This window comes from Cephus cinctus, unplaced genomic scaffold, assembly GCF_000341935.2.
Source record: "Cephus cinctus unplaced genomic scaffold, Ccin1 Ccin1_scaffold2545, whole genome shotgun sequence".
NCBI lineage: Eukaryota > Metazoa > Arthropoda > Insecta > Hymenoptera > Cephidae > Cephus > Cephus cinctus.
In genome coordinates this window covers 85,834-111,838 of record NW_014334294.1, presented here as the reverse complement: position 1 = coordinate 111,838, position 26,005 = coordinate 85,834, and the positions used below count along the sequence as shown (strand labels likewise).

General features: G+C 41.2%; 3 protein-coding genes and 1 non-coding gene across 18 annotated transcripts in view; 2 read left to right on the top strand and 2 right to left on the bottom strand.

The window, feature by feature from the left end:
* The window catches only part of LOC107274232 (probable Ras GTPase-activating protein), a 65,214-nt gene extending 56,344 nt beyond the window's left edge, over window positions 1-8,870 (bottom strand). For 2 of the 4 annotated variants that reach the window (XM_025091485.1, XM_025091488.1), the window contains exon 1: window positions 8,508-8,870. In XM_025091485.1, coding sequence (XP_024947253.1) covers window positions 8,508-8,556 — 49 coding nt within the window. In that variant the 5' untranslated portion in view covers window positions 8,557-8,870. The remainder of the gene's footprint in view (window positions 1-8,507) is intronic. The other 2 variants (XM_015753139.2, XM_015753148.2) reach the window with 1 other exon arrangement.
* Window positions 1,996-2,146, top strand: LOC112495342. Its single transcript, XR_003061753.1, has one exon. It is a non-coding gene; the product is annotated as a U12 minor spliceosomal RNA (small nuclear RNA).
* A 715-nt stretch (window positions 8,871-9,585) lies between the features above and the next one.
* LOC107274226 (protein ROP) lies at window positions 9,586-15,263 on the top strand. 2 transcript variants are annotated; one of them, XM_015753113.2, is made up of 10 exons: window positions 9,586-9,640; window positions 10,786-11,082; window positions 11,709-11,812; window positions 12,068-12,216; window positions 12,287-12,502; window positions 12,566-12,667; window positions 12,762-13,218; window positions 13,304-13,491; window positions 13,581-13,735; window positions 13,859-15,263. In XM_015753113.2, the coding sequence occupies exons 1-10, from the start codon at window positions 9,613-9,615 to the stop codon at window positions 13,918-13,920; spliced, it is 1,758 nt and encodes a 585-aa protein (XP_015608599.1). In that variant the 5' UTR covers window positions 9,586-9,612; the 3' UTR covers window positions 13,921-15,263. The 2 variants fall into 2 exon arrangements, with proteins under 2 accessions (XP_015608599.1, XP_015608598.1); XM_015753112.2 differs by lacking the exon at window positions 11,709-11,812 and adding an exon at window positions 11,269-11,372.
* Window positions 15,264-17,167: 1,904 nt separating this feature from the next.
* LOC107274225 (homeotic protein female sterile) overlaps window positions 17,168-26,005 on the bottom strand; it is a 27,107-nt gene continuing 18,269 nt past the window's right edge. For 6 of the 11 annotated variants that reach the window (XM_015753100.2, XM_015753110.2, XM_015753108.2 and 3 more), the window contains 8 exons: window positions 24,690-24,826; window positions 24,260-24,539; window positions 23,562-24,164; window positions 22,854-23,426; window positions 22,420-22,565; window positions 22,178-22,330; window positions 21,755-22,060; window positions 17,168-21,459 (listed from right to left, as the gene is read on the bottom strand). In XM_015753100.2, the coding sequence (XP_015608586.1) occupies window positions 21,394-21,459; window positions 21,755-22,060; window positions 22,178-22,330; window positions 22,420-22,565; window positions 22,854-23,426; window positions 23,562-24,164; window positions 24,260-24,539; window positions 24,690-24,826 (2,264 nt within the window). In that variant the 3' untranslated portion in view covers window positions 17,168-21,393. The remainder of the gene's footprint in view (window positions 21,460-21,754; window positions 22,061-22,177; window positions 22,331-22,419; window positions 22,566-22,853; window positions 23,427-23,561; window positions 24,165-24,259; window positions 24,540-24,689; window positions 24,827-26,005) is intronic. The other 5 variants (XM_015753102.2, XM_015753105.2, XM_015753103.2 and 2 more) reach the window with 5 other exon arrangements.

The window sequence follows — 26,005 nt, the reverse complement described above, 5'->3', positions numbered from 1 at the left end:
GGGGGGGGGGCCCCCCCCCCCCCCCGGGATCGGCAGCACCTGGCCGCGCACGAGGTTCGATCGTTCAAAAGGATGAGTAACGTCAACGTATTTTCTATGCAAAGCACGAAGATCGTGGATATAGCCAGAAAGTGGTCTCGGGACGTAGCAGCGGCGTAGCGACGGCACGAATGCACTCTAAAAGACGCAGCAAGGTAGGAGACGTCGCGAGACTTTAAAGTAGGGACGATGCGGATTAATCGATGAGGCCTTGACTTCCGGTGACGTGTCATATCGGGGGTCACAACGCTATGTATTTTTCAATTATTGCGTTCGCGAGAGGAAAGCCGCTCTGTTTATGATCGTCGATCCCTGGATTCCTTCCTTGGGAATCCTATTCGCATCGTCCGGACGCAGCATCCCGATCCCATGGGCCATTTTCGATATTTCCAATTTACAGTGAGTTTACGCCTCGTCCCGACGCCTCCTCAATCCGATTAGTCGCTTCCGCTCGTTTCCAGACGTCGCCTCGGTGCGTCTATGGAAAAAATCCAAAGCCTCCCGAGGGGTTATAAATATCGGAAGAAGCACCGGCACTTACCGACTTGGTCGCACCAGTCGGGACCACCTAGCAGCTACTTAGGGTGATATCACGCCGGGATGAAAAGGTCCGACCGATTTATGACGGTACCTCAAGAATAAAGATAATCCGTTCTCTGACAGCTTTCTATGGTTAGCCAAGCAGGCGAGCCAACCGCCAAACAACGGAGGCTGCCGTCTTCTTTGAACTGCTGAATAAACAGTCAAAGGTATATATGCCCGAATATACTTGTGCCCGATAGAAGAGATTAAGGAAATTGCTGAGAGTCGAGCAAGGATACCTCACAGAGGCGACCTGATGGAATCACGAAAGGGAAGATCAGGCCGCGAAGCAATCACGGGCACCGGAAGCTTAATGGCATCGGTGCGTCCATTCGCGAGACTGTGCGGAGTGGCAGCAATCGATATCTATACGTAACTCAGCCCGAGCCATTTCGTAGAGTTTTCGCAGCGTTTCACTGGCAACCCCCCAGGATCGTCTCCTCGCAGGGTCCCCCGCCGCTCCCTCGTGCGCACCGAGATCCGTCTAACTACCCTCTTTTCCATACGCACGGTTTCCACCCTCGGCCAACGGTGCAGATCTACCCTCGGCAACTCACCCTCGTTCCGCGGGACACAGGGCAACAGCCAGTAGCTCGACGGACGTTTTAATTCCGCACACGCTGACAAATTGCGTACCTTATTATTTAATGCGACAGCACGGTGGTTGCTGCTCTGTATTAGAGGGAACTTCGTGACACGTCGAAGGCGTAGACGCCATTACGATTCTCTAAATAAGATATTGACCATGAAAGCACAGTACTCACGCAAGGAGACAACGTCCTAGAAACGTACTCGGATATCTGTGTTATCGTATTTACCCAGCCGCGTAGCATTCGCAACCGATGATGCAGCACGAATCCGAGTACACAGGCACAGGGCACCGGAGACAGAGGGTGCAGAGGGTAATAGGGTGCAGGGTGCATACGGTAGAGTGGACATTGAGGGACAACGGACGTCGGGTGCAAGATCCTGGTGTAGCACTGAGATACGAAGACACTGTCATGGGATACACAGGGAAGGCATAATGTTTGAGTAAAAGTCACGCGATTCACTTAACCTTAAACCTTATGCGCGATCAAGATCTTTCCGACATCCTATTCTCATCTCGTCGTTGCATTTTCATTTCACACGGGACGAGAGTTCACGCGATTCGTAACTTAATGAAAACATTGAAAACACGCGATCCTCTTTGTATGTTGTTTAACGTTTCTTTTCGCTCGAGATCGATTCCTGGGAATCGACGTAGTGTATTGTGCTTTAGCGAGGGTCGTTAGTACCGAGACTGCCGGTAGATGGCATCGAGAGCGCAACTATCCCACAGTCAAATGAAAGCATTCGATGTAAGAAGAAGCGACGAAGGCTCTCGTAACACTCGTGCCTTAAACTAATGAGTAAGGAAAATATAGAGCTTTGGTAACGCTTAGCTATGCTATGAATTAAGCGACCGTATTTTTGAAGAGGAACAGGTCGTCCCATGGACTGCTCGGACTACTTTTTCGAGCGGTCAGGTGAAGCGATCTACCTCGTTATATGAAATTTATAAGAAACGTATTACGTACAAAGGAAACAAAGCTTGGTAGAAGTATGTGATCGTCAGTTATTTACTTTTCGTCCTTATCCCTTTCTGTACCCCAGCGATGAACTCTCATGTGATATATCGTTCAAATTCTCATTTGGACAAACAACCGGCTCTCTAGTCCACTAAACCCCCATTACGAATACATCGAAACTCTGGATAATAGGGGGCGAGGGGGAAGAAGTTAATTTTCATTTCGATAGAATCAGGTTAAGTCATGATTTAGACAATATCGAGCAGTGACCTATGGCAATTATACTGTGCCCGCGAAATTCGACTCTGATCGATCGAGTTACCACTGCTGCTGGTACAGTATAGTATAGTTATAAATCATAATCTAGTAACGCGACTACACCCATACACTACAGATAATCAATGTCGTATAATGAAATAGGTGTTATTTCAGTTGGCGTCGATTTTCGCAGATTCGTGAACCCCAACGAATCAAACAGTGCGAAAGGTCGATTGCTAACTTCAAAGGTAAAGAGAGAATACGAGTCTCTTCTTAGACTCGTTAAGACTCCCATTCCGTTCCAACGTGTGGCAGCTAACGGCAACCTCTTATTAGGTAGCAGAGGGGATCAAAGAGGCAGAGCCGCAAGAGTATGAAGCACGAGGGGTGGTCGGGTAAGGTGCAACTAGTCTGATAAATCAACGCGGTTTTCACGTCGGCTGCCACAAAGGGACATATGCCTTCAACCTGAAGACTTCATCTTCGCGTAAGCCCGGCTATTTCCACGGCTATAGATATGACTACAGGCTACCCCACGGATACTAATACAGAAAACCTTCCTAGCCCTTGGCTCCTTTAATCTTGTCAAATGAACAGCAAATTATTACTCACGCGTAATCAAAGTATTCACGATCAAACATTTACGGTCCACAGGTAGCTGACCCAAAAGCATAAAAAGGTTGGAAAAGTTAAGAGGGACGAACGGACAAAGCACATTGTCCTTCCGTGCCTTCGCATTCAATGGGCAGTCAAACCTCAGCGCTCACCGGTCAAAACAAGACTCTGTCCCTAGACGTTAGTGTTATGGAAATATCCGTCAGAGCGAGCCACTCTCGCAATATTAACTCCGCTCCATTTGGATTATTAATACGGCTCGTTCGAAACACAGTGCGTACGCATTTCCGTAATCAGGTGGCTCGAATAATTAGCGTGCGTTCCGTAAAAAGAGAAATACCGGCAAGCGATGAAAGCGCGAAGGAAAGATGCGGAAAGATAAAAAGAGTGCAAATGCGTGCGTCTGGTAATGACGCTTTCTTGCGCAAACCATTCGACGCATCGGCATTATCGCACTTACGTAATAACCCTATGTAAACGCAGAGACCTAACTGTAGGATGGCCCGCAAGCGTAACGGACCTATGTTCACTGCGTAACGTACGTACCTTAGTCGCATGTGGATTCTACGGTTACTATAGGTATGGCGAACAGGAGACAGGACTCGTGACGGAAGTGTGTTCAGAATGCGTGACACGCATCGTGCGAACTTGACTACCCCATCAGTGTGACAGGGTCCCTGTCTCGTATTACAAAGCGTCGCTCGGGTAGGTATCAGTATGAAAAATAAATTAAAAAAAAAAAACAGTTCAAGAAAAACAATCGAGCTGTTAAAACTTACGAGAAGTGTGTATCCGACGATCGCACTGGCAGATTGGTCTAGACACAGAGGGCTGCCGGGTAATTTCAATAAGGCAAGCAGTGAAAGATGTGAAAAAGAAATCGCTTGACAGCAATATCGACCCGTTGGACACTAGCGAGTTGTCTGCAAAGGGATAGGAGAAGTAGCTGTTGCAAACTAAAACGCCCCACTAACTTTCACTCATTCAATCTACCTAGTTACTATGCGCCCGAATAGTCGGCAAAGCATTTCGCTCTTTGTGAGAAATGAAATTCCCTAGCGCATCCCGCGTTCTCGCTCGGCCGTAGGAGGAAATTATACGCGCGTTAGTAAATCACAGAGGTCAAAGGATCAAGGATCGATCCTGGAGAGCGATCGAGATTGAATTTCAAATATCCGATCGACCTGTGCCCTCGTGTCTATTCTCTCCTTCTCGCTCAACCACGCGAATCAATCAATCACCACAGACGGCTTTATCAATCTGCGCCGTAGTCGCACGGCTGACAATTAATTGACAATCGCGCACGGCGTCGCATACTCCACGGAAACTGAACCAACTTCACGATAAAAACTGAAGAGCAGTAGTGAAGTATCGAGGAACAGCTGTAATTGTCTCCATTTTGAAAATACTAGAGGACTCAGCGTCGACTAACAATAGTCAAATGCACGGTGACACGAACTGACGCGAACGAGCACGGCACTACAGAGTTCGTTTTCGGAACGCTAGATGGCGGCACCGTCGCGCCCAAGAGCAGCTACGGCAAATGCGTACCTAGCGAAACCAATGAAGCCTGTGAATGAGCGATCTGGTTCCGAGTACACGAAAATGAATAAATAGAGAATCCGTGAATGAGAAAGCTCAAGTGGAGAGACGATAAGTGAAAGACGAGACAAGGAAACGGATATGGAACAGTAAAAGATCCGCTGGCAAATGCCGAGCATCCAATCTGAAAATACACTTGGGAAATAGAACAAGAAGTGCAACGACGATGCGTCAGTGGGCGTCTATTTCGGTTGCCGATACTACTCGGCAAACTGAGACGGTTGCTGATCTATTTATGAGTTACGAGAAAAAACGGGATAGCAATAAAACAATACGAAAACTTATAGACTCGTAGTTTGAGAGCTTCCCCGTCAGTCATTGACTTTCCTTTCGGTAATTCGAAAAATTCAATCCAATTTTCATCCCACGTCCGACCAATCATCCAATTACTAACCTCTTATTATTTCAATGATATCATTGTTCCTGTGTTCCCCGAAAAATGTCAGTCAGCTGCAACGAATTCTTTTTTCCTCGTTCTTTTCTCCTAATTCTTACGTGTACCGTTCTTTTTTTTTTTACGCTTGTTTACATCCGTGACAGCCCTGTGTATAAATGAATGGGGAATTTCGATCGATACAAACAATAGGCGATATCGTTCGACGATACCGATGCGACTCGGGGCGGGAGGACACTTTGGAAACAGGTGACAGGTGGCACGTGGAACGTGGGACGTAGCACGTGGAACGTGGCACGCGACCGTCTTGGATACCGGAGATGCGAGAGACTGTGGACGGATAGCGACAAAAATAGGTCTCCATCACTAAGCGGAAGTGAGACGCGGTAGAATTGGACGAGGAACATTCTGGGGTTGGATAGGTTCGAGACTAGTTCAATATAATTCCGCGAGATGTCTCGTCACTTGGAAGTCGTGCGGTTAACGATGCTTCCTTGGCAATATATTATTCTTATGCAGCATTATGCTCGAGGTGCGTGTATTATTTTCGTATCAAACGCCGCCAAGTGTGAGAGCATTCTGACCTCCGTAACGAGAGTGCGAAACGGTCATGAGAGACGATCTTTTTTTTTTTCCTCGAATCAACTAGACGTGTAACAGTCTACAATTCTGAAATCTGGTTTTAGTAAGCCTCGAGGATTCGTATTTTTGAAATTTTCATTCGCGTCTACACAGTGTTAAGAAATCGCGATATTCCGAATAATGACGTAGGTAAACACAGAGTATAACGAGGATCAACATATCGAAGAAAGTGTGACGATAATCGAACGAGTCATTGAACTCAAAAATATCTCGGCGCGTAAAGTATCGAGAGAACAAAAAAAAAGACGCCTTTCTATTTTTCGAGCCACAAAATTATCAACTCGCACGAGGCGAACGAGACGACAGTCAAGCCTCTTTGAAATCCAGCACAGCGGAGCAAAACACACCTGTCACGTGTTGTATACTACATATAACGACATAGCACAACATGAACGTACGTACTACTTCGATTTCACTAAAGTGACTCACGCACGCACATACGGTCTTCGTGATTCAGTCAAGATCCCCCGAATTCGGTCAGGGGCGACGCTGTGCGACACGAATGACAATTTAAAAAAAAAAAAAAAGTAACTGACATCCTACACAAGAAAGGCGAGAGAGGTGAATATAAAGGGGCAGAAAATTCAGAATGACAGTTAAACATTTCCCATTTAAATTCAATCTTCCTCCGACGGCTACGTGAAGTTGATTAATTATAATACCAAAGGAAGAACTTGGAAGCGGGTTTGCCGTGAATTTATGGAGCTAGGTCAATAACAAAGTCCTGACAACTTTCTCGGCGTCCCGACGGCTCTCGGGCTGCTAGCGACGCTAAAGGAGAGAAAGAGAGAAGGTTGTCAGAAATCAGAGTATACAACTGCCCTATAGAACTTACTGCAATCGTGGTGATCGTTATCTTAGAAATTTTCATCAACGTCCTGGAAATTTAATTATAATCGTTAAAAACGAGTCTTACCGCGTGACGAATATCAGAAACGGCTAACCGATGGTAAATTTCTTCAAACTTCCAAATATATAATAGCCCTATAATCGTATAAGCGGTATGGAAACGACACCTTGCTGATATAGCAAAAATATCGACAAGTCCATCGACATCAGGCAGGTTTCGTGCACGGAATCACGGTTCCTCCTTGCTACTGCGTCATCGTTAAATTCGCCTACGGATTTCGCGTTTTACGGCACAACGAGATATTCGAGCTTCGACTGCTTTTACTCGCCAACCACATAAGCCACGCGTACGTCTACCGTAGGCTATAGTACTGTAATGAGTATATTTCGAAGTAGCAACGCCATCTAGCGGCTAGCAGTCTATGCTCTCCTGTCCCTTCGAACGTGAAAGTGTGAGACGACCCTGGCGATCAGGTCACGCTTGACAGACCGCCGGTCGCATCGCTAACGGTCGATTTCGCGACCCGTACGATCGGCTATAAGGTTAACTGCGACCTTTGTTATCCCGAGATTCGAAAAGAGATTTTGGAAACGACGTGATCACTTAGGTATCGCGAGGAGCGATGGACTTTGCGACGTCGTGGGGTCACGGACCATTCGCCATTTACGATAAGGTACTACGAGAGACCTAACCTACAATCCGGATAGCTTGCACGTCGATTCGATATTTATCTGTGAAAAGTGTTACGAGCGAACTTATTATCTTCGAGCCATTTGGCTCTGATGTCAAGAAAATGTATTACCGATGTGATACGAAGGGTGGAAGGTGGAAAGGTGACTCTGATATCAGCACCAGGTTTGTAATCGTCAGAGCGGAATGCTCGGAGAAATTCTGATAGATAGTGACATCATAGCCAGAGGATCGAAATTCCCTCTGCCCCGTGTAACCAGGGAATATTGCTGACACTTACAAAATAGATAAGACCCGCTTCGACTGCTACTACCACCGTTGTGTCTCTTTGGTAAAACGTTCGATGCAGCGATTGCCAAATGGACGGAAGAAAACTTGGCTTCCTTTTTATTTATTGACTCTCGCAAAGTTTTGTCTACGTAGAGTTATAAATTCATACGATACCCATCGGTATAACGTCTTTCGAATAATTTCTAACGTATATAAACGAGAAAACGTTCTGACGTCTTTGGAAAGACATCATTTTTGACATACGGCTCAGTTACCCCCCACTCGCTCTTTGTTAAAACATATTCACTGATTTATCCAATAGTTAATCACGAATAGACCTTCGAAACGGTCTGCCGATAATCTTTCATTATAATCTAAAGGCCGCACGAGGAACTCGATAAACCGATAACTCGTTATTTATCCACACACTTATTTATCTGTTTATAAATATTCATAATTCACTGCCATATGACAATAATAATGGCGAAGCTCCAATGAACTCTCATCAGCACGTATGGAAACAGTCCCTTGGGGTAAACGACTGCCTCCGTGTTCTCATTTCTAAGTACTGTCTCTTAATAGACTACGTATCCACTTCAGCCATTATTCGACCACTGTCTCTAGAGTCTTGTGAGAATCGGGCATTTTTCTCATCTCTCTCTCTCTTTTTGCTCTCTTGCTCGCTCTCCCTTCAGTTATGCAACTGTAGTCGTAAGTCGAGATCCGTGAACGTGTGCCAAGCGTGGAGCAACTCGCGTACTCTTTCACTCCACTCTCCCTTTCGAAATATGTATTATTCTACAATGGCTATTATACCAGATCATCCTTACGACGTGGGTAAGAGAGGCAGGTAATGTTCGAAATGACATTGCAAACGCGAAACGTTAATAACTTCTCAATGCGATTGTAAATACTTGTTAACAATCTACAAGCGTCAATTCTACTATTGCAATTTCTATGCTCACATGTTATGCATGACGTTTGAATTATATGTAACATGTGTCTCAGGACTTACCGCATACATTGAGCCAGCCCTCTACGCGACATGGATATTCCAGCTTCATGACGGATGACTTGTGTTAATCACCAAATCCAATGAGAATTGCCACAAATGCACTTTTTGTATAGATAAACGTCGCGGAGAACTCGCGACAACTCACTGCAGAACATATATTCGAGAATCACATTTTTTTCCTTAATAGGTATGTTAATTTACAGAAAAGGTTTGCCAATCTTTTGTACATATATGAGGTTACTTAAAACGCGTGGTCAATGCCGGGCATATAGTATAAATAGTAACTATCAATTCCTTATGGCAAAATATCGAGTCACCGGACGACGTGAACCTACCGCACCGAGTTATAGATTCAAACTGAGTGAAACTGCTGATGAGAAATCCCACCAGCCTACTAGACAGCAGCACAGCAACCAACTGAATCGAAAAGCTGATGAGTAGAAAACGTAGAGCGCTATGCCGACCTAACGGTAACTCGTAATATTAAAAGATTGCCGGTATGAGGTATGTTGGTAAAGTATTAATATCGATCGGAGGTAGGATCTGTGAGAAAGATCTCTTACGATTCAGATTAATCTTGAATTGTATACTAACTGTATGCCGAATTGTTACTGTTACTTGGATATTGTGATGTTTATTCCGGATATTTAATTTAATCCTAAAACAGCACTTAATCGTAGCGTTGATCGTAGGTCTGTAACCTATAGTCGGTAATATAATTTTCTCGATATATAATAGAAAATAATAGGAGATACAGTTGCAGCATGTAACGTGAATAATTCTGTATTGAACCTCGTATTATTTTAACTCTTTTTATAAGATCTGCGAAGTTTTTTAGTCGCCTTAGAAGATAATGGAGAAATTTTGTAATGTCAGTAATTTGCTAGAAGGTGATTTATTAGACGAATTTTACTCAATATCCTAGTATGAATAGTTATTAGTTAACCGCTGAGTCCAACAGGTGTATTAATTATAAAGTGCAAAATCCTCTGATTACCTTGTACGATTATCTTCACAATCCAGATAATTAGTTATTTATCTGTTTTTTATCTGTGAAAATATACGTAGCCATCTATCGGACAGTGGTGGAATCAGTACTGTCAAAATGGCGCTCAAGGAACAAGTCGGACAAAGTGAGTATTCAAGAAAAGCTTGAAATTCCGACGCTTCTCGGATAAATACACGATAGTCTCTATGATTGTATTAAAAACGAGATGTTCTGCTAACGTTTTAATGAGAAGCATAGTGATTTCAGTGCGGTCAGATATCGGAAAAGGTCTGACAAGTCGGTGGGCGTAGATCCGTGATGATTTCATCGGTGTGAAAGCGGCTGTTAGACAGAAACGTCAAATCGGAAAAGAAAACGTGTTTATCAGTAAATTAGTGCATTGTACGCAACTACTAATTCCTGGATAATTAACATGATTTTTAAGTCCTTCGTATATTCGCGAAATCGAATGTCCTTCGTTAAATTAAAAAAAATTTCACGATTTCTCGAGCATCAGTGTCGCTGTTTCTTAATGTTCTAATGAAATATCAAAAGTTAAGTAGATGAATTGCTGTAATCGTAATGTCGATTTATCAAATCCATAAACATATAGAATCGTTCCACGTGCTAAAACGAAACCTGTATACAAAAGCTTTGATACATTAAAACATATATGAATCCGAAGTAAATTAAAAACAAGCATCACTTATTTTAATTAAATTTCAATTATTCATTTGTCCAATTCACTTCGTATACCTAGCAGAATAATTGACTTTACTTTTAAGCGAAACCGAACATTTTCCTTGTTTAATTCGTATCTAGGACAACATGAAGCATTTGCGTTTTAGATTCTCAAGTGCATTTGCGTAATCTCATAGCTTTTCGCAAAATATAAGAAGTAAAAGAGCAAGGGTGAAAGATTTACGTCTAAGGGTGACTCGGCTATTCATTAAAGGGCGCTTCTGCGCATTGCGATCCAGGGTGACTGGGGGTAGTCCGGGGATGTCATCGGCGTTTTTGGAATATACTGAAACACACAAACCGCTCTGGTTGGCTGGTTGGCTTACGAACACAGTTGACGTCAGTAGGTTACCTCGCAAAAACGATCAATAAATGGAGACGATAAAGTCAATTACGTACACAGTACTAAACGTATTGACATAAATCAAATTAAAATACATCCTAGATCCCAGATCCCCGTAACGATCTCAATAAATTATTCCAAAAAATAATGCTAGTCAAGTGTACTGACAGCAAATCCTGAAACCATGTCGTACAATAATTTTTCAGAGATTATGAATGAAGTCATCAAGCAGAAAAAGAAGACAGCAGGCGGGGTCGAATGGCGAATCCTCGTAGTGGATCAGCTCGCCATGAGGATGGTTTCAGCCTGTTGTAAGATGCACGACATCAGTGCCCAGGGTATCACTCTAGTCGAGGACATCAATAAAAAGCGTGAGCCTCTTCCAACAATGGAGGCCATTTATCTGATTACCCCCTGCAATCCCTCGGTGCAGAAGCTCATTGAAGATTTCAATAATCCTACAAAGATGGTCTACAAGGCTGCACATGTTTACTTCACTGAAGGTATTATCAGATAGCATCGTTCCTCGAAATGTACTGGAAGAAAACTGTACTGAATTTCTGACGATATCGACTACAGCGAGGAAGAACTATTTTCTTCATCCTCTTTTTTTTACTTTTGTCTTCTTCCTTTCCTCTTCTCCCCATTCCCTTTCCTTTCAAATTAGTTTTCAGTTTATTTCTTTACAGCATGTCCTGACGAGTTATTCAAAGAGTTGTGTCACGCACTGGTATCTAAACACATTAAGACACTAAAAGAGATCAACATTGCGTTCATTCCGTACGAGGAACAGGTAAAGCACAAACATTTTCCATACGATCGTGTGTGATAAATGTGTAAATTAATAGTGACGGTTAGGCGTGGTTTTTTCTCCACTTTCTTGCTCTCCTCTTCTTCCCTTTTCTCATTTTCGTAAAGAGTGCAATCGGTGATATCACTGTCATACTAGGTTCACACAAACTGTTGTGAAACTCCTACTTAGCTTTTGCCTTGTTCTTTGGACTCCCATATATATTTTGTGAAGAACCTGTCAAAGTCTCGTCTTCCACTTGGTACGAGGTTATTGATCAATCATCAACAATTAATAATGATTAACGATGCTATTACATTAATGCTTACACTCGGCCAGTGTGCCCGGAGGAGCTGTTCAATGAACTCTGCAAGTCCCCCGCCGCTAAAAAGATCAAAACCCTCAAAGAGATCAACATTGCATTTCTGCCGTATGAATCGCAGGTGAAAGCACATCTATTGTCGCTTGCTAATCGTTACTTCGGCTTGACACTTTGTGCGTATCTTAATTTTCGTTGTAACGAGCCAATCTTATGAACATTCTATTTGTTAAGTATTTGGGTATGCTTGGCTCACTGAATTAGCTTGACGCATGCACAATTAATTCATTTGAAACAATGGCAATTGTGTAATTAGATGCTTAGACTCTCACTCTTTTTATTCTGTGCCATAATTATTTAATAATTTAATATGATTCAGGTCTTTTCCTTGGATTCTCGTGCGACATTTGCTTGCTTCTACAATCCTAATTTCGCCGATCTGAGGAACGCTGATATGGAACGAATTGCTGAGCAAATAGCCACCCTCTGCGCCACTCTTGGGGAGTATCCGTCTGTTAGATATCGCAGGTAACTATCAAACAAAAGTTCAGTCAAAACAATAAGTTCGGATCATCAAGAGTATCATTTTCGTTTACAGTGACTTCGAACGCAACGTCGAATTGGCTCAGATGGTTCAACAGAAGCTAGACGCGTACAAGGCAGATGAACCTACAATGGGTGAGGGCCCGGAAAAGGCTCGTTCTCAACTTCTTATTCTTGATCGCGGTTTCGATTGCGTCTCGCCTCTGCTCCACGAGCTGACACTTCAAGCTATGGCCTACGATCTCTTGGAGATTGAGAATGACGTCTACAGGTAATACAAGATGATACTGATGATTGACTCAGTTGGTATCAAAATATTTTACTCTATTAAAAGATATGAGGCGTCCGCTGGACAAGCTGAGAAGGAAGTACTGTTGGATGAGAATGATGAGTTGTGGGTAGAGCTGAGGCATCAGCACATTGCTGTCGTTTCCCAGTGAGTACAATTATTGGAATGCTTGTACAGTATACGATAAAGCCCGAGAGAATGTCACAGTTTGTCAGGTGTGCATCCACTTCCACTTTCGCAGGAACGTCACAAAGAATCTGAAAAAGTTCACGGAATCAAAGAGAATGCCACAGGGTGACAAGCAGAGCATGAGGGACCTCTCGCAGATGATTAAAAAGATGCCTCAGTATCAGAAGGAGCTGAGCAAGTATGCAACTCATCTGCATCTTGCTGAGGATTGCATGAAGCGTTACCAAGGCAACGTGGATAAGCTCTGTAAGGTTGAACAGGATCTGGCAATGGGAACAGATGCCGAGGGTGATCGAATAAAAGATCAGATGCGTAATATCACTCCGATTCTTCTTGATCAGACAGTGAATAACCTTGATAAGCTACGTATTATTGCTCTCTACGTAATAAGCAAGAATGGAATTCCCGAGGACAATTTGAACAGATTGGTCCAACATGCTCAAGTCTCACCTGAAGATAAACAGACGATCATCAACATGGCAAAACTTGGTATCAACGTCGTTGTAGATGTAAGCTTTCTAAAGATGCTATTTTCTACGTTAGTCAATATTTTATCAGTCGATCAATCTCACTAATTCGAGATTCTGTAATCAGGGCCCACGCAAGAAACAGTATACGGTAACACGCAAGGAACGTATCACTGAACAGACTTATCAGATGAGTCGTTGGACACCAATTGTCAAGGATATTATGGAGGACGCCATCGAGGATAAACTCGACTCTAAGCACTTTCCTTTCTTGGCAGGACGAGCTACTAACTCCGTGTATCACGCTCCAACAAGGTAGGAAGCTCGTCGGTATTAGAAATCGTACTAATGACTCTTGTTATCTGTTCCTCAATGTTAAATGTGGAATATCAATTATTTTCTAGTGCTCGCTATGGCCACTGGCATAAGGATAAAGGTCAGCAAACGATTAAAAATGTACCACGGTTGATCGTATTCATCGTAGGCGGCGTCTGCTTCTCGGAGATACGTTGTGCCTATGAAGTGACAAATGCTCTCAAGAATTGGGAAGTTATAATCGGTAATTCTTTCATCTTTAATCTGACAATCTTAGCACGCCTTGAAGCAACAAACATTGAGATATAGATCTATGTAACAATGAATCAATCGCAGATTTATGAGACTCAATTTTCTCTCTTTGCAGGTTCCTCTCATATAATAACGCCAAAGTCTTTCATTTCGGATCTTTCGAAGCTTCACGCCTAATTTCAACAAACGACAGAGTATTAACATTCCCCTATATTAAATGTAACGTGCTAATTTACATTTAATTCGCAACTAGCCCCACCATCCCCATCGGTATTACCAGCCATGAAGTTCCGTCAGCAATACCGGCAATTGAATTAAAATTAAATGAAAAACATTGCAAGTCAATTTGTTATACAAAATCGTTACGCAATTGTGTTAAGAGATCGCGAACAAATTCGGAATTTAAGTATCAAGAAAAGGAAGTGTCATCTCGAATCAAGTGCCTGCGCGAAGATGATGGGATCTATGACAGGACTGGTTTTACTGATGTGAATCATTAAGATTGAAAGAACGTGTTGCCATTATGCATAGCTCCGTGACTAATACTGTAGCTACAGATATTCCTGAATCGATTGGGAAGCTTAGTCACTTGTTCGGAATTAAAACTGATGAAAATTCATATACTTAAGTCCTTGTCGTCTAACTCGCACTTCGAAATGTCTCAATATGCGATTTTCTCCATTTATATAAGTATTTTTGTTTTCCTTTTGATAGATGCCATTGGCGTATTCAATGATCTAATGTGGCTATGGTGTACTTCAATGATCTAACAGATGTCTATAGCATGGTGCGAATGCTTCTCAAGAGGAAGCAGTCTGACGAGTTTAAAGTTATGTAACGTGTAAATGTACGTGTATATTTGAGACCGTGCGTATATGCACGCGTCATTGATGAATGAAAGATTGAAAAAGTGATGTTGGCAACGTGTCAATTGAAATATTAACTCTGCTAAAATTCGTAACGATACGTAACCGTAGAAGACATAGATTGAAATGTTGGTATATAGGGGATGATCACTTTTGGTCAGTGGAGGTTTGTCTGTTACTTGATTGATCGTATATTTAAAACATATATACATGTACATTAAACAATATGTTATGTTAGCGAGAGCTGATTATCTTGAAATTGAAAATATTTATAAAAATATATGTATGTATGTAGAAAAACGGTAAACAAGGTGTTCTGCTTGCAAAGGCCTAGATGCCACTATTACTCAAATTATTGTTATTCATTACAAGCAAGATCTATGTTGGTAAACTACGGTGAATAAAAGGGGTCTCGCATAACGTCTGTCAACAGTCAAGGATGATCTCGAGTGTGTTGATCAAAATGAAATTCGTACAGATATATTCTGTCGTCTTTGATCTTATTATTCAGTTTCTAAGCAGTGAATCATTGTATAATACAATTTTACCAACCTTATGAAATGGTATATAGTAAAGTGCCCTATATAATAGTATACCAAACAAAGTGTGTTCTATTGATAAATCATGATAAAGATCTATTAAGTTAGAAACTCACACTCGTCATTTCTTTTATCGAAATTTACCCACCACTCGAAGCTGTCAAGAATGTCAATTTTAACTCACAAAGGAAAATCTGATTGGTGTCGTCATTTCACTTGGCCTCTACTCTTCTTATCTTTAGGCTCCCCGTTAATATCCAGGGATTAATTTCACTTGATCAACGATGTACGGATGTGACAATGCAGGAATGCAGTAACATTAACTATGGTAAGACTGAAAACGCGTGACTCTAATAACAAGGATTCGTATTTCATGAATAACGAGTTGAATCTGCCGATGAAGATGACTACACGTCATGTACATTGAAGGGGCATTGTCGATTCAAAATAAGCTCATTTCACGATCGCTAATAATACATTTACTGTTTGTCTATACCATCTTCATCGATTTCAGTTTCTGAAATAAACGGTTTACGCTTACAACTTACGCACATAGTTCTTTGCGTCTAACGCAATTTTTTTCTATCTCGCTGTTACACGGTGCAGAGTTTAAACAGGGTTGACCAATCACGTGCAAGAATCTAACGTATTCGACCAATGAGGTTGATCGACCGTGTTTAAATTCTGTACGTTGCAGACGTAGTCATAGGTTGTGTTTCCACCGGAATCGAGTTTAGTGAAGAAATTTTTCTACTGTATGTATGTTATATATATATATATATATGATTAAACTACAAATATACATTTAATGTATTTCAATGCTCGTTCGACTCTGGTGGAAAACAGCAATAAATTGTCGCTGAATGCATCTGCATTGGGTAATTCACATTGGTATTGCAGTAGCGCGAAGATTACTGGAAAATTGTTAGGAAGAGACGACAACGAAGGAAATATATACTTTCAATTAGTGTTTAATTAGACCATTAGGGCAATAAGCATACTCATCGAGATTATAGCTATATGTGTTATACGCTAATAGTATTACTCTTAATTGTTATAGTTATTAGTGTACACAATGATCTCAATATATTCTCTTTGAATCGTAACGTAAGAAAACAGCAATGCGTACCTAATGCTGATACATATATATATATATATATATATATACCCTCAAAACCTACACAGGCTTTACACATCATCAAGATTATCCCTTTGACAATGAAATTTTCATAAAATTACAAGAAATGACAAAGACAAAATGTGGAACACGACTTAGCAGCCAAAAAAGGGTAATAGTCCAGTTGACAGTGACACACGATAATTTATCATTGACAGATGCTCGAACGATACCTCGAATGTCAGCAGTTCCGGCAGCGCATTTTTCATATTGTTAAGTAAAAGGAAGAGAAAAAAGAAAGCGATGTGTCAAATAATTGTTATATATATATATATATATATATATATATATATATATATATATATACCCTCAAAACCTACACAGGCTTTACACATCATCAAGATTATCCCTTTGACAATGAAATTTTCATAAAATTACAAGAAATGACAAAGACAAAATGTGGAACACGACTTAGCAGCCAAAAAAGGGTAATAGTCCAGTTGACAGTGACACACGATAATTTATCATTGACAGATGCTCGAACGATACCTCGAATGTCAGCAGTTCCGGCAGCGCATTTTTCATATTGTTAAGTAAAAGGAAGAGAAAAAAGAAAGCGATGTGTCAAATAATTGTTAATAATCATATATTCAAAAGTCAAGCCACTCTTATCTTCCTTCGGACATAAATAATATAACAAGAATAAGCAAAGTTACACCGTTATGATGGTGTCGAGGCCAGTTAGAAAGATAATAGAGACAGCAAAGATAAATAATAGACAAAATAATATAACAACGAACGATACCGGAAGTGGAGTACTCACAGAGGTAGATTGTGGATAAATAATACAATAAGTAATTGTAGGATATAGTAAAAGTATGAAGTAAGTCAAGCCATCTCCCTTTTACTTAACAACATCAAGCATCTCTTTATTTTAGCCATTTATTTGTATTATTATTTATGTACAACCAGTTTAATCCTCTATCAATTAGTAAGTCTGCTAAAATTCGTGTGCCATTGGAGATGATGTGCGCCCGTGGGAACTTATATAAAAATTACTTTTGATACGGCAGAGTGATTTTGGTGGTACTTATGAAATACATCTTTATAGTCTAACTTACGTTGAGATCTAGTAGGTTACACAATCTGTCTATTGGCCTCCTTAGTCCTTACAAACCTTATCACATAGAATTGTATTAATATTTTATACATACATTTTTTTTTCTTTAATTGCTGCCAATGATTCTCCTTCGTATTTACAATTCTAAATCACGTATTATACAATAATAATACCTAATAACGCATATGCACACATGATGTGTCCTGTTACATGCACACGTTCTCTCTCTCTCTCTCTCTCTCTCTCTCTCTCTCTCTCTCTCTCTCTCTCTCTCTCTCTTTCTCTCTTTTGAACACACGCTATTTAAGGTTCCTGCCTAAAGAGTGCGTCGAGCTCGGGGAGCATCGCAATCGCAAAACGCATAATCCATAACGCATAACGCAGCTTTTTGCGAAACTTTAGGGATATCGTCCTAGAAAGGGCTTTCTCTCTCTCTCATTAAATAATTGTCTTGAAATTCGTCCATGTGACCAGTGCATGTGAGAGTGCTACGCGAAGAGGTCATCGCGTGATTATTAATTACGGAGCGCACTCCTTAGAAAATTGTCATCGAACATAACGTCTAATATACGCCTCCTACAATCATTTAAACGATTATCCATAGCCTTCCTCGCCGAAATAACTTTTACGAGGGTACATCACACCATATTTGTCTTAACGAATAGATTTTTAAGGTCTTCGTCTTTACAACCACCCTGCTTCTTTTTAAGAGACCAGCATGTACGCAAAACACGCACGCACGCAAACACACGCGCGCAGAAATAACACTCACGTACACAGAAGTTATTAATTCTAGATTACGCAACATAACTTATCGATTTCGTATCTCTAGATGTGATCGTTAGTGCTTTTTTATTTCTTTTCTCTCATTCGCAATCAACATGATCTTTAGGGAAAGAAGGAAATTTTAACGCTACGAAATTATGTTATACTAATGAATGAAAAGGGAAGTTTAAAAGTGTCTCTCTATGTGGTACTCGTCGTCTATCTTTCTGTCTCTTTTAAATAAATAATTCAAGTAATCGAATACGAATGGTTGCTGGATTCTTTGGCTAAATGGCTGGCTAGATACGTGTTTTCGTAAATACTTGTAACGGTAGGAAAACGTGCCATGAGAGTCACAACTTTCATGAACTGTCTTACCTGCTTAAAAATTAAGGGCATTGCTTTGAAAGACAAGCTGATAGCCTAACAGTGAATAATGGTGATCGAGTGCCTTAACGATGGAGGGAAAAATGATAAAATGAAGTAGATACGAAAGAGAAGACGTATCGAAAGGAATTAAAAAATCAGATCCTTTCTTTTTACGCTATAGGATTCCCGCGACTGTTACCACTTTTGTAAACTAGAAGAAAATTAATGTTAGTAATTTTTTTTCTATTTTTTTTCTTTTACTTATACCCTTCTTAATGTAACGTTACGAATTTTTGTATTTTATTTCATTTATTTATTTTTTTTTTTTTCTAACATATTAAAACCACTGAACCGCTACTGCTAGGCTTTCTCTTGTAACAATCTATTATGGACATCACTGTTTGTCATCATCATCATCATCATCATCATACTGTGTTTAATAGTATGTACTATAGCTGATGTATATTACTGTACAGATTTACTGAATAACGCGCATGGTTACATTGCAAACAATCTTGGTTGCTTGTCGACATGAAAATATGTATAAGAAAAAAAAAGAAGGGACAGAGCGAAGGATTGAAATTAGAAAGGAATAATGTAAGGGTTGGCTCTGCGAATAAGTTTGTGAACTAGAACTTAAAGAAACACACTACAGGTTCGAGAAGCTCTTAAAAAAATAAAATTGTATTCAATTAAATAATTTAATAATATATAATTCACATAATAACTTTCACTATTGAATATATACTATATCGCTAAAGCCACTAATATTATATTTTCTATAATTTCAAGTACTAGTATTAAAATTAATTTCATCGGTGTGATAGCTCAGATTAATAGTAGTACGCAACCAATCCAAAAACTTTTAAATTAGTTATCAATATCGTTTTTGTACTTCTTTTTTTGCCAATTAAAATTGTTATCAACAATCAAAGGAGCTCTTAGTCGAAGGACTACCTGGAACGCATGACTCTCATCCTTCACATCTTTAATGTGCAAACTTTTGACTACTATTACTCACCAACTTCTCAATTATCATATTCACCAAGACTTCTAGGATTATCAGGGATTCACCACGATCACCATCATCATCTTCATCTTCATCACCAATACCATAACCATCAGTATCCAGCATTTAACCATTACCACTACTACACTTATCCTTGTTGTCTCTACTAAGATGCATCTGGATTTAAATGTATTTTATTTCATCTTACTCGTAAGCCTTCTTCGAAGAATTTTTTCCAGGACTCAAATTCTATCGCGTACCATATCTTCTTTACAATGATTGTAGTGATTCGCTGTATCCACTCTCTTCCCACAATCTCTACAGCCTTCACCACCAATGTTCCAGAAAATCACTTTTCTCGTATCAATTCTCACGTTATCTTCGAGTACACGGTTTTCGTCATTCCGACGACTAAACCAGTGTTGACACTCACTGCGTCCACCGTGCGATTCTATTTAATATATCCCCTTATTCATTCTACCAAGTCCGCCATTCGCCGAATCAATAAATTTCATCAGTCATCCTCCATTATTACTCATGACTCCTGACAACTTTCCATTATAACCTCTCCAGTATCAACAGACTATATGTGAAATTGATTACGATTCGATAGAATAGGCTGATACGCTATCGCGCGGGCCTTTTCATCTCTAATCCCTCTCAGCATCACGGTTCATCTTAACTAACTTTCTCCTTTCTTTATTCTCTAATCGCGACGCCTGTACACAAGGAATAAGGTATTTGCTCCGATACAACGCGGATGCTTGATTGGATAAGAGATCGAAACTACTTGACGCTATCACCTTAGCATTATTCTCATAATAATTGACGACATTGTTCTATGGTGAATGAATAAATGAGTGTTTCACCCCTTCACCTTCATCTGTGACATTTTATATTTACTCCATTTTTTCTCCTTCTCTCCCTTTTTTTTTTTTATTCCCGCCAGTCATTCGCAGCATGACGTACATATGTCTCGAGTGACGGGAGTTCTCGTCTAGGCGAATAATCGCACTAGATAAATTTTCACGTTATTGACTTAACAAGCCTACCTATCCCACGCGATTACAAATACACGGTTTTACTCATAATCGAGGGACAAAAAAAACATTTGTGATCTGTAATTAAATTATTAGTACAATGGCTAATAATTATAGGTATATTATTAGTAGAAGTTGAATCTGCGCAATCCTAGCAACGATCAATGACTGAATGTGGAAAAATATAAAACTTAACTAAATGTACACAACTTTACGCTCCCCGCACTCTCTCACGCAGCACACGCTTTCGTCTTTGCACGCAAATCTCATGTAACCTTTGCAATAATCTTCTTTTCTCCAAATTTACATAAAGTACAAACTTATGAAAACCGGAAAATGTAACGCAATAGTCGGTAGCATTATCGAAGTATCTCGTAAGTATTTATCTAATTTACATGGTCACACTTGGGTGTCCGTCGATTACACAGTGACCCTCCTCTTTCACCTTCTTTCAACCCCTCAACAAAGGTCTTGAATTATTCCTTTTGGAATGCCCCCGCCCTCCCCTTATCAAGCCGTTTTTATTTTTTCAACCATCCCCAAACAAACTCACGCTAACCCCACTGCAACAATTGTTCATTCATACTTGATCTAATACACAAGCGTTTCTCTTCATCCACGCCTTCTCCCTCCTTTTCTTTCTTTCACTTATCACCAAGTGTATACATACATATATATATATATATGTGTGTATATATATGTATTTATGTATATAGAAGTATGTATATGTATATATTAACACGATCTCTGGCATCGTCCAGCGTCATTATTCTTCCAAGTCCTGCCCGGTTTCAGTGGGAATATTATGAGCAGCAAATTGTAATATTACAAAGATTCCTCGAACGCAGCCATCAAATCGCTCTGCATGTTCATGTCAATCCGGCTAGCCATCTGAAAATACAAATACACCGATTCTTGGCGATACTCCGTCTATTCCTTCTCCAATTTTTCATCATCCTCTTCGAGTTCTAGCAGCTTCCACAATAACACCATTGGTATTATGATCGTCACCGTCACGGTGAACTCTATACGTTATCTCATGACCGTTAAAAGCAGTAACTACTCAGTATCGAAATTCCTAAATCTTTGCAATCTTCGTACCTATATTCTATTCCAAGAGCATTTATCGGCAGGTGGTGCTTTTTCAATTCACAAATTTATAATGACTTCGTAAGAATGTACTTACCACTTCGCGTCGCCTACGTTCCTGCTCGCGCAGTCGTTGTCGTTCTCTCTCGGCTGCCGCCTTGTCCTGGCTCGACGATTGACTGGGGCTGCTACTGTCCGTATCCGTGGTAGCTTTCGCTTCCTCGGATCTGGCACTGACAACCATTACTGCACTCTGTTGATCCGCTACGGTTTTCCTCACTTTCTCGAGAGCATCCTCCTCTTCGCGTTCACGCCGCCTCTCATTTTCTTGACGTAGCCTCTCGCGTTCCGCCTGCTCTTTTTGTTGCCGTCGAATCTCCTGTTGTTCCATCAAGGCTCTTTGCTGTAAATTTATATAAAAATATTCGATATGATTTACGGTCTACTTTTTACGTTCGGTATCTTTATTTTACATGTAGATTAAAATTCCTTTATTCAGATTAATTAAATATATACTAACCCTATCCTGCTTTTCTTTAGCCTGTTTCTTGAACGCTTGGAACGAATCTCGTGCTGCACTCTTCATGCTACTTCCGGCAGCTGATTGGGGACTCGACGCTTGGGCTAACGATGACCACGACGATGCATTCTTTACATTCTGCTCGACGGTCTGCTTGATGATACATAGTGCGAATGAATAATTTTATTATCATAGTTTGAGATACTTGGTCAAATGGCATTGTGGAATGTATAAAAACTTACCTTGTTCTTGAAAGCCGAGGCAAAATTCGCTGCAGGATTCTTCGAGTCAGGCGGTGTCAATTTCTCCTCGGCCATGAGCTGTGAACTCGAATGATTGCCCATCGATGACATTCCTAGAGCACTCATTTCTGCAAAAAGAGCTCCCGCTAGAGCACCACCATCGCATAATCGATTAGTAAAAAGCAGTTAGTAAGTACCCTTTTGCACAGACACCGAGGACAATAGCTACCATACAAGGGTTATATTTTAAAGGGAAACCCATTGAAATCCAAATAAAAATAGTGATTGAGTAATCATTGGAACAGAAGCAAAAAGCAGGTGACATCGGGTGTCAGTAGCGATTCAATGAAAAGAAGCGTCAGTAAAAAGAGCATAATAAGGTATGAATTGTAGCGTTAAATTTGCATGAATTTATGTAATAAGTTAAGACCTACCGTCCATGGATTTCTGAGGAATTTGTGGCTGAGACATTGGCAATGGCTTCTCCTCCTTCTTAATGGGCAGCTGAGGAAGTTGCATGGGTATGGTAACCATGTTTAGAGGATCGAAAATCGAGCCCATTCCCATCCCACTCATATTGAGTCCCATGTTTCCTCCCGGGACGCCATTGTTGTTCAACATATTTGGAGGAGAGTTTTCCCGCTTTACGTTTGAGAATCCATTGGAATGCTGCTGAGACATGATGTTATGCGTATTCTGAATATTGCTAAGTGGTGACGTCGTGTTGATCATGTTTTCAAGAGAATTGTGCATGGACGTGTGCATATGTGTGGTCAAGCTTTGCTGCAGATTCATATTTAGATTGGCCATATTGATATTGCTCAAATTCAGGTTCGAGGTCATCCCGCTAGTCATCATGTTCACAGGATTCTTCAACTCAGAATGCAAGTTCAAATTCGAGTTGTTCGCTGTTGTATGGGGTGGCTGAATCATTGGGATATGTGGCTCCTTCTTAATATTCGCGAGGGTTTGCTCAAGCGACGTCTGCGTGGTGGGCAGGCTCGATCCTAAGAACGGAAAGAAACAATAAAAAGAAAGTCCTTCAATAGTAAATATTCTATAAGAATCAATTTCTACGTGACTCGAGCAGATTACCAAAAGAGACTAAAACAAGGAAAATACATAGCTATATGATGATATACCTAGCGTACTGTAAGGCTGCAAAAGGTCTGCCGTCTGCTGATTAAGTGGAGTTGTATCCGTTGGAGCGGAAGGAGCGTTTGCATTTGGAAATGAATTAACTGAAGTTGGTGGTTGCGTTCCTTGATGCACCACGGGCGAGGTCACCATAGTACTTGTATTCGTTGGCGTGACACTGGGAGGTGGAGTCGGTACAGAGACCGAAGGAGTAGCTGGGTTGGAAGTGATTTGCTGTTGAGAAGTTTGTTGGGATGGCTGTTGCTGTTGATGTTGCTGCTGTGGCTGCTGAGGTTGCTGCGGTTGTTGCGGAGATGGATTTTGAGACTGTAGAGTATGCTGAGACTGTAGAACATTAGCCGGAGGCTGCTGAGACATGCTAATCGCAGCGGCAGCAGGCTGATGTGAGGTCGGAAGGGGAAGCGACGAAGATGGTGGTGGTGTAGGCTTTTTTATAGGGACAGCTGTGGCCATTGCCGTGGGACGTGGTGGCTGGGCCGGCATCGAGGTGTGACTTGCCACCGGTGGTATGGCTAACCCTTGCTGGTTACTCGTGACTGCCGTCGCCCCAACCGACTGGGTTGCACCATTGCCTCCTGATTGAAGAACTGACATAGATAAGTCATCGTGTACATGAAATTATTATTTCTCTTACGTTCTATAAATACTCCTACGAGTCTCCAAGTGAACCGTGCATCCTTACCTTGATCGCCAGGTATATTGTTAGGTTGCGTGACAATCGGCGGCTTCGATCCAGCCCCAGAGGAATTAACTCCCGTAGCCGTTGTCGTCGCCGCCGCCGCTACCGCCGCTGCTGCTGCCGCGACCGCTGCCGCCGTCGAGGATCCAATAGAAGACGTAACCGACGAGGGCGTCGAAGCCGACGCGGACGCCAACGTCGACAAGGATCCCGTGACTACCTGAGTCGTCTGTTTGTTCATCAAGAGTGAAACAACAGCACCGGCGTGATTAAGTGCCGAGCCCTGGAAAATTGAGTAGGTCAGAGTCACAGAGCAAAGATACAGATCGGTGTCTAGAATCGGGAAAAGGAATAGAGTGCGATCGGAGAAAGGGTTATCGAAGTTCGTGTTCGAGCTAGAGAAGGTCAAGGACATAATCGGAGTCTGTCTTACCGAGGTAGAGATGTTGGCGGTCGCGGGGACGGTGGCGGCGGTGATGATCGAATTACCTGCAGGTCCGCCTCCACCGCCTCCGCCGCTAGGCGCCGTCTTCTTCGCTTTCTTTCTTGGCGGCCGATTCGAAGTGTTCCCTGTAATTCAATGTAACAAGCAACTGGCGGTGAGTCGACGAACGGACTTAAAGACTTTCGTTCAGACCATGTGGACTAGAGTGGAGCTAGTGAAATGCCGACGGTGCGGAGGATACCAAAATACTAGAGGATACCAGCCATGACTTTCCGTAGTAAACAACTGAGTGAAACCACCCGGGCGTTTCGCATCTTCGGTAACGCAAATTAAATAAGACCAAAAGCATATATTTTCTAATAGATTTTATTCATATACTTATATTATAATTGTATCACTGTGTACAACAATGTTAATTTAAATATCTCAATTGTATGCTTCCTTTTTTTTTTTTTTGTGGACTTTCATCTTAAGGTTTTTCTCTTTTTTTATATTAAAAATTCTTAATGCGTAGAACAATTTTTTTTTTCTTCTTTTATTCTACATAATGTCTCCGAGTCAATCGCACTTCTTTCATTCGTAAATAAATTGTGAGCACGTGTATATCCGTGTTTATATGTATATATACCTTGTGCACGCTCTAGCCCATGCAACTAGACCCACCCTGCCGATACCCTACGTTATCGGCGCGACGCTTTTCCCTCTTTCTTTTCAGATATACCAATAATACGTGCATACGTGACTCTACCTATGCACAGGTACAAAGGTATGCGCGAGAGCGTGCATATATTCTCCTCCTCCCTCCTTTCATCCGTAACACCTCATCCCACTTCTCGTCCTTATTCGCACCCCTTACCCCTCTCTCCACGGCCGATTTTCCTAACACCGCATTCATTCGCGTCTCTCTTTTCCTCTCTCACTCGTTCGTTCGTATCGTCTTCGCCTACTCCGCGCCAAACATTCAACTCTCGCTCTCACGCTTTCTCTCTCTCTCTCTCTCTCTCTCTCTCTCTCTCTCTCTCTCTGCTCGAATCATTGAATAGTACAAACGACGGTAGTGGTAGCAGTAATAGATGTTGTTCTTGTGTTTTTTTTAGCAATAGTAATAATAGCAGTAGCAGTAGTAATAGTAGTAGTGGTAATAATAATAGCAATGAAAATGACCATAATAATAATTGCGACGACAATGGTGTCGATAGCGACAATGGCGATGATAATAATAACGATGACGATGACGATGACGATGACAATGACGATGATCATAAATCGCTGACTACAAAAAAAAAAAAAAAAAAAAAAAAAAA